An 8,566-nucleotide genomic window follows, 5' to 3' on the forward strand; every position below is an offset into this window, starting at 1 on the left:
TATTTAAAAAACAAAATATGTATCAAAAAATAAATGACACGTGACATATTGTTAGGCTCTTGACTTGTAGGTTAGTGTTGTTAATTTTATTTTATTTTATTTTTTTATTTAAATATAAATTTTAAAGTATCTTTTATTGGTATTATTTTAGTCTGTAAAGTTAGGATTATTGTTGTACTAAGAACATAATTTAAAGGCCTAGCTTATTAGGTTTGTAATCGGTGCTAGCTATTTTTAAGGATTTACTGTACTGTTAGTTAATCAAATATCTGTTTTTATATAAATTTGTTTTTTAAAAGAAAATTGTAGTCTCTGTTATAAAAATATTGGGATCGCACTCAAACAAAATCCCTTTATCACTGTTCTTGATGTGAGATTAGGATACACACTGACAAATACATATTTATTACTCGCCATTCTTAAGAAAATTATTAAAAGAATTTAGAAGAAGTAGTGAAATTTATGTGAGGAAAGCTACTAAATAAACCTCCTTATATAGATGCAAAAAATTGTTGTTTTACATCACGTTTATACTGAAAATAATAAGTTGATTATTAAACATATATCTTATTTATATTATAAATAAAATGATAGCACATATATCTCGTTTAATTATAAATGACATATGTACATTTCAATATTTATCACGTATTTTGTTTGTATCTATTTTGGATTAATAAAATTTGTGTCTTGTCGAGTTTACTGTATAAATAAGATATATGTATTTAATTAACTCGTTTGCAATATAAATAGGATAAGTAATAGAATATAAATTGATAAATAAAAATGCTATTTATTTGCATATTAAAATTAACTGCTATATAATTGTGTACAAATAAATATATATATATATATATATATTGTATATTTTATTTTTAATTTGTATTTTGTATTTTACATAAATTTTATACTAGTAATTAATTTTAATATACATCTAATATAATAATTGATTGATAACTATATCTTGTAAAATAAGAACGTTTATGGATACAGATAATTTGATCAAAATTGATCTAATCTAATTATATTAATTCTGTACTCAATAGATAATTCAGTGCGATCGAATTAAACCCAATTAAAACCGAAGTCAAATATCAGTTTTAGACCACCCGAATCAATCCGATTTTTCAATAAATTTATATTAATTTAGAAGAATAAAATATAATAATATATATGTAACTTTATCCTCCTCTATACCAAATTATGATCTTTATTAAAGTGTAATTTTGATGATGTATTACTCTCTATCTTTTTATAACAAAAAGAATGATAATTTAATTTTTTTTTACGGTATCTTCAATTCGATAAGTTAAGAACTAATTTGTCATAGATTTAAATTTTATTTAAAATTTTATTGTTAGTCAATACAAGATAAAATACGAATTCCATTATTTATTTAAACGGACTAATAAGTAACCACAAAATCAACTTGACTTAATTATCTTTTTTTATTTTAATATTAATTAAAATTTTAAAATTATGTTTTTTATTTTGTCTTGGTATTATAATAGGCTGGAGTCCGAGAAAGAAAGAACATTAGATTTAAAAAAAAAAAAAAAGAAGAAGCGACATTAAACCGAACTACAATAGGCCTAGACAAGATTTTTGTTCATATTCTTATAGGTACATATAATTTAAAATTAAATTAAACATAATTTTAAAAGGTGTCATGCAAGCTCCACACGCAAAAGAGTAGCATTGGGATTTTCGATGTCTTAAATTATTTGTTTGGGAGACAACAGTTTGAAGGATCCAATAATAGGGCTTCACCTTTTGGGTAGTCTTTATGATAACCAAAAACATAACACGATACACAACAATCATTCCTACCAAGATTGCAAGATCAACCCACTTTGAATAACTCATGTCTGTTTGTCACATGTCCCTCATACTCATAATTCTCTTTACCTGTAATGTACTTATAATGGTTTACATAAAAAATTGTAAAATTTTGCAAGTTGTAGCAATTTATATAGAAAGAAAATTACACTCACATATAAAATATTCTCAATTATTGTAATCGTGTAATTTTGAGTGTCAATTGATTTATTTATTTATTTATTCTCAATTAAAGTTACATATAATTTAAAATTAAATTAAACATAATTTTAAAAGGTGTCATACAAGCTCCACATACAAAGGAGTAGCATTGGGATTTTCGATGTCATAAACTGTTTGTTTGGGAGACAATAGGTTGAAGGATCCAACATTAGGCTTCATCTTTTGGGTAGTCTTTATGATAACCAGAAACATAGCACAATACACAACAATCATTCCTACTAATATTGCAAGATCAACCCACTTTGAGTGACTCATGTCTGTTTGTCACGTGTCCGTCACAATCTCTTCACCTATAATGTACTTGTAGTGGTTTACATGAAAATTTGAAAAATCTTGCAAGTTGTAGAAGTTTATATAAAAAAAAAAATTACAGTTACATATAAAGCATTTTCAGTTGTTGTAATCGTCTAGGTGTCAATTGATTTATTTATGTAATTTGTCCTGCATAAAGTGGTACATATAATTAAAAAGGCCACATCTCTTGTGGCTACATTTATTATAATAACTTTTGGTGGCTAAGAATTGGCTAACTAATGAAGAGAAGACATATGGCATTGCTTAATGTTATAGTTATTGTACATTTTACTGCTAATAAATTTAGTTGCGGATATTTGAAAATTTTTAAATGCATAGGTATTTTTGAAATCAATAAAAGTTCAGTTTGAGTAAATAGCTTAATTAAGTTTTTTTTTAAAAATAATTTAAATAATAAATTACTATATTAAAAGTAATTTATAAATAAGTTATTTTGTATTTAAATTTTTAACTTTAAAAGTATTTATTTTATAAAAATGTGATAAAAAAATATTAGTATTATAAGAAAAGTTATTTTTTTAAATTCTCTATAAATTCTTAAATAACTTCTTAGAAAACAACAATTTGATTTTAAAAATTATATCAGACATTAATACTACTACTTTTCATAAATCAAAAATTAAAAAAAATACTTTTAAAACTTTTCGAACGAACCTAAATTATAAGTGCAAAAGTAATTTTATTTTTCTATAACTTTTTATTTTTCTATAAGTCCTCTCTTGTAAAGAGTTGTCAATCCAGATTGTATCTTCTTGGAACTGAGCTCGACTGGAATTGGCCTGGATGTAGAGGCCTCAATTTGTTTATTTGTTTAATTATGTAAATCAAACACTCTCCAAGCATTTACCTTGTTGCATTATTAAAAAACCAAAAATAATCTTCTTTTTCTCTTGGTATTACAATGGGCCGGAGTCCAAAACAAAGAATATTAGATTTTGAAAACAAAAAAATAACAATAGAAGAAACGACATTAAACCGAACTACAATAGGCCTGGGCTAGATTTTTGTTTATATTCTTAACAGTTACATATAATATAAAATTAAATTCAACATAATTTTGAAAGGTGTCATACAAGCTCCACATGCAAAGGAGTAGCATTGGGATTTTCGACGACATAAATTGTTTGTTTGGGAGACCTCAGCTTGAAGGATCCAACAATAGGCTTCACCTTCTCAGTAATCTTTATGATAACCAAAAACATAACACGATACACACCAATCATCCCTACTAATATTGCAAGATCAACCCACTTTGAGTAACTCATGTCTGTTTGCCACGTGTCCCTCATAATCTCTTCACCCGTAATGTACTTGTGTGATGACCCTCCATGGAATTTCAAGCCTTCATATTCGTTCTTGAACAATCCTTGGAATGCATAAGTGTGGAATGCTATGTAATGCAAAGGGTATCTCCAAAATGGCTTAGGAATGGTGCTTGGCAGTTTGAAGAAGCCAGCAACTAAGATCATGATGCCTTGGATTCCAGAGCCGGTTATGATTCCCATTAGGTAGTTTGGAACCACGCTTGCAACTATCATCATGAGGCTCTCCACTAACATGAGACAAGAAAATAGAACACAAATGAAGTAAAGGAAGTGGTCGCATCCACTCTGGAGACCAGGGAGGTAGTATGCTATAGCTCCCGGAATGAAAGAAACTAGCAACACAAATGGGATGGCTGATAAGGTATTTCCTATCACAAACGCACTCACACCATAATGCCCATTTAGCCTTTCTCTTTCGAATACCTTCATATCTTCCACAAAGGAAGGGAATCCACCAATGCTCATGAAAGTTATGAAAGTGGATACAAATGCAAGAAGTGACCCTCTATCCTGAAATAATAATTAATAGTTATATCAAAAGTGGAAGCAAAATTAATCCTTGAAACATTACACAGAGGTAAACTTTAAGTCTACCTTTAGTTCGAGAATAAAATAAGACGAGACGGTAAGAACAGAATACAAAAAATAGAGATATATTTATATTTTGTTTGGTTATAAATTAAAATAAATTATAAAAATTTAATTTATTTTTTTTATTAAAAAAATTCAGAAACAAAAATATAATAATAATAAATAAATTTTTTTTCATAGAAATGCTAAAATAATAATTACTTTTCTTCTATTTAAAAAATGTATACTCTCTTTCCTTTTAATTTTTAAAAAATTTTTCTTTAATCTATTTTAAATTTTTTGTATTAATTAACATTAACTTTATCTATTTTTTAAGAAAAAATTAATTTTTTTTACAAAAATATCTTTTAATAAAAAAATAAATTTTTTTGTGATTAAATTTTATTTACTAAAATATTCTTTAACAAATTAGTTTTCTATTGGTTAAATTGTATTTTTACTAAAATATTCTTTTTAAATTTTTTAATGATTAAATTATTTTTTTTAAATATCTTTCAATAATTATAAAAATTAATAAAAATAATAAAATAATAGATAAATTGTATTTTTTTATTAGTGACTGTGTTTTTTTCTGTTAAAATGGATATAAAATATACTAATTTAGTATTTATAGACACAATATATCTATATATATCTTATCTATCAAATACAATTTTGTGTAATCACAACAAAAAATGATTTTGTATTTCTGTGTCCCTGTCTCAATGTTCCGTAAACAAACTTAGGCTAGCTAATGTTGGTCTTACCTTAATTGAAGCATAACTTGTGTCTAAATGATAGAAGATAGTGGCTAAACTTATAGCCAAGGCAATATATATAGCAAGGCGCAGCCAATAATAGCCTAGATCGCGGGACATGTTCACAAATGATCTTTTTGTAAGAACAATGCACTGCCTAAGGAAGCTTGCATGTCCTCTCTTCTTCTCTACGTACCTAATTTCCTGAAATCAATAAACATTGGATTTTGGTTGCTACTATTTATTCTTGCACAATAAGCTAAGACATCTATTCACTTGGATTGAACAATACCATTTTAGATATGGCAGTTACTTCCGTTTGAACTTGTTCGTTTATTTCTGAGGCTTTGTATGCGTTCACAAGGATTCCGATTGCTGCTTCTGCCGGTAATGCTCCTCCACTCGTCCCGGCTAAACCTACCTCCATTTCCTACCATATTATATAATTCACTTTTTAATTTAGGGGTGAAAAGGAGAATGGTGCAGGATGCAACTATGGAGAGTATAGATGCTTTACACAACTGTGGTGTTAAAGAGCAAAAATCGGATCATCCGATTTTTAGGTACACAAGTCGGAAGGTCCGATTACCTTAGGCAAAATTTACATTTTCTCTTTCATACTAATCGGACTGTTCGATTAGTAGGCTTAATTTTTTTACAAAAAAATGGGATCCTTGTTTAAGAAAAAACTGTCCCACATCCATGTCTAACACTTACATCCTCCACAACAACACACAACACACACATACATCTCATATAAAAAAAAAAGAGCCTATATAATTAAGTATCTCATTAAGAAAATTAAAACAATAAGAACAAACTTAAAATAAAGAGTAATTAGCATTTACCTGATCAAAGTCCTTGTTTATAGTTTTCAACAAGTGATCAGATGGATTTTGAAGAGAGGGACAAGGAAAACCATTTGAGGCGAAGAACTGCACTCACTCAAAATCAATAGTTAATTAGCAAACATAATATTACAAAAACAAACATTATAGTGATTTAGTTAGTTAGTAACCTGAATTGCATCAGAAGCAGGTCCAAAGTAAACTGTTTTTCCAGCAGAGAGCAAACAGAGATTATCAAAGAATTGGAAAACTTCAGCACTTGGTTGATGAATTGACGCTATGATAGTCCTTTGAATACCATCTTTATGATCAAGGGATTTGATTCTTTTCATGACATAGTAAGAGGCAGCACTGTCAAGTCCACTTGTTGGTTCATCAAGAAACAAGAGCCTTGGGCGTGTTAATATCTCAATGCAGATGCTTACACGTCTCTTCTGACCACCGCTGATTCCTTTGCAACCCCAGCCACCAATTCTAGTGTTGATGGCATCTTGCAAACCCATCTCTCTGATTGTGAACTCTGCTCTCTCTTTCTTCTCTGCCTTTGACATGGAATCAGGTAACTGAAGCTGAGCTGAATAGTACACTGCTTCTCTCACTGTTAATGATGTTATTAAGCTATCATCTTGTGTCACGTATGCCTATATAAATGCACACAAGTAACAGTCATGCATGTGATGACTAATAATAATTAGAAGAAGCTGAATTTTAATTATCATGCTGTTGAAACTAATAAGGATTTAAGATTTTGTACCGTGCTTCCATAAGCCAGTGATTGTTTGTGACCATTGACAAGAATCTCTCCAGTTTGTCTTGTGTTTGAACCCAATCTACCTGAATTATTATAAATTTCAACATGTGGATCAAGTGTAAAAACATACCTTTAGTTTTTTTTTTTTTCAAAAAATCATGATATTTAGTAGTCATTCATTTTTCTTATAAATAAATACAATCTTTGACAAAAGAAAAATGAATTTTCTTTATTTATATAATAGTGTTATGGTTCTATTATTGAAATTGATTGGACTATTTTATTAGTTAGTAATAATATATAACTTTACTCTCTCAATACATATAAAACTAATTCATGTGAAAAATGTAAATATATTTTATCAATGACTTCAAATTTTTAATGAAAAAGTTTCCTTGTTTAATTAAAGTAAAGATGATGAGTAAAAGAATTTATGAAGATATATAATTAATTAATGAATAAGTAATAACTCAAATCTATTTTCAAAAACTTTTTAGTTTTGGTTAAACATTTTAATTCTTAATATAACTTTAATCATAAAATTAATTTTTAATATTTTATTTTGTTAAACAAATCAACTCACATCTTAAAAATTTAGTATAAAATTAGATAAATCAATCTGTATAACTTTGTAATAAAGATGCATTAACTTTTAAGAATTTTAAAATTTTCAGACAAATAATTCTTTGTATATATAAACCAACATATAATATGATGTAAAATTGATTTGTTTAATAAAATAAAAATTTGGTGAGTAATTTATTGATTAAAATTTATTTAAAATAAAAATATCTTGATTAAAGATTTCTTAGTGACTTGAAGGGTATCACTACTCTTAAGTCTTAACTAATTTGTTATATATACCTGCTAAAGTATCAAGAAGTGTTGACTTGCCACAACCAGAAGGACCCATAATGGCCAAGAGCTGACCCGGTTTGGCATAACCGGTTAGCCCCTGAAGGATAGCTTTGGTCCCTTTCTTCCCCATGGAAGCATTCACCCAAAGATCCTTCCATGTCAAACAGATAGGATTGCTCTTCTCTTCTCCATTGCTCTTTCTTGAAACCTCCTCCATATGTGCCACAGCACTAGTAGTAGTGATGGTCTCATCCTGATGAATCTCTAGAACAATTGAATTGTTGGGTTTGGCTTCAGAATATGGAAGAGGGTGATGATGAAGAGAAGCCATCAACTAATATTTGAGAGTAATGAGTAAGATAGGAACTAAAAATAATAGTAGTAGGAATGGCTCCGATCTCTGCATAATAATTTGTATGGAATCGTGACAACTTATATAGAGACTCTTCGTACGTGGTTTCACACTTTATAATATATAATAAAAAGTTTTTACTTTTTTTTTTTAATGTATTCAGTAGTGTAAATATAAAAAAATATTTTTCAATAATTTTTAATAAAATTTATTTTTGATAGTGTTATTATAAAATATATTTATACGTACATCTAATTATGTAACATTGCGTAAATTAAAGCAATTACTTTTTATATTAAATGAGTAAATAATTTCTTTTACAATTAATAATGTTATAAATAAATTTTTAACAAGTGAGATTTATAAAATTTTGGTGAAAATGATTGATGTGTCTAGAAATATTTTTCTTGGGTGAACAGGACGGATTCAAGCGGCAAATAGTGGCCTTGTTTCCTAACAAATTTTAATTTTTTTTATTAAAGATAAGGAGACTTAAATTCACCACCTCTTAGATGAGTATAGAAAGATTATGTCATTTGAGTTATAATTCATTGACAACAAATTTTAAACTCATATACTATTATAATAAATACATTGTATACAGTAAAATTTAATAGTGTAATGATAATAAAAAGAGTTAGTATCTTTATGTATTAGGATTCAAAATTTTTTACATAAATTTATATTATTTATATTTTTTTATTTGATTTAAAAAATTTTTTTGAATT

At 27.4% G+C, this 8,566-nt stretch overlaps 1 protein-coding gene across 1 annotated transcript; it reads right to left on the reverse strand.

Moving 5' to 3' along the window:
* Positions 1-3,346: 3,346 nt before the first annotated feature.
* LOC112783612 (ABC transporter G family member 1) lies at positions 3,347-7,924 on the reverse strand. The gene is made up of 7 exons (XM_029297297.2): positions 7,493-7,924; positions 6,632-6,711; positions 6,048-6,518; positions 5,878-5,964; positions 5,322-5,459; positions 5,039-5,233; positions 3,347-4,211 (listed from the first exon to the last, which is right to left on the reverse strand). The coding sequence occupies exons 1-7, from the start codon at positions 7,815-7,817 to the stop codon at positions 3,444-3,446; spliced, it is 2,064 nt and encodes a 687-aa protein (XP_029153130.1). The 5' UTR covers positions 7,818-7,924; the 3' UTR covers positions 3,347-3,443.
* Positions 7,925-8,566: the final 642 nt, after the last annotated feature.

The sequence above is a fragment of the Arachis hypogaea genome, chromosome 13 (assembly GCF_003086295.3).
Source record: "Arachis hypogaea cultivar Tifrunner chromosome 13, arahy.Tifrunner.gnm2.J5K5, whole genome shotgun sequence".
Taxonomy (NCBI): Eukaryota; Viridiplantae; Streptophyta; class Magnoliopsida; order Fabales; family Fabaceae; genus Arachis; species Arachis hypogaea.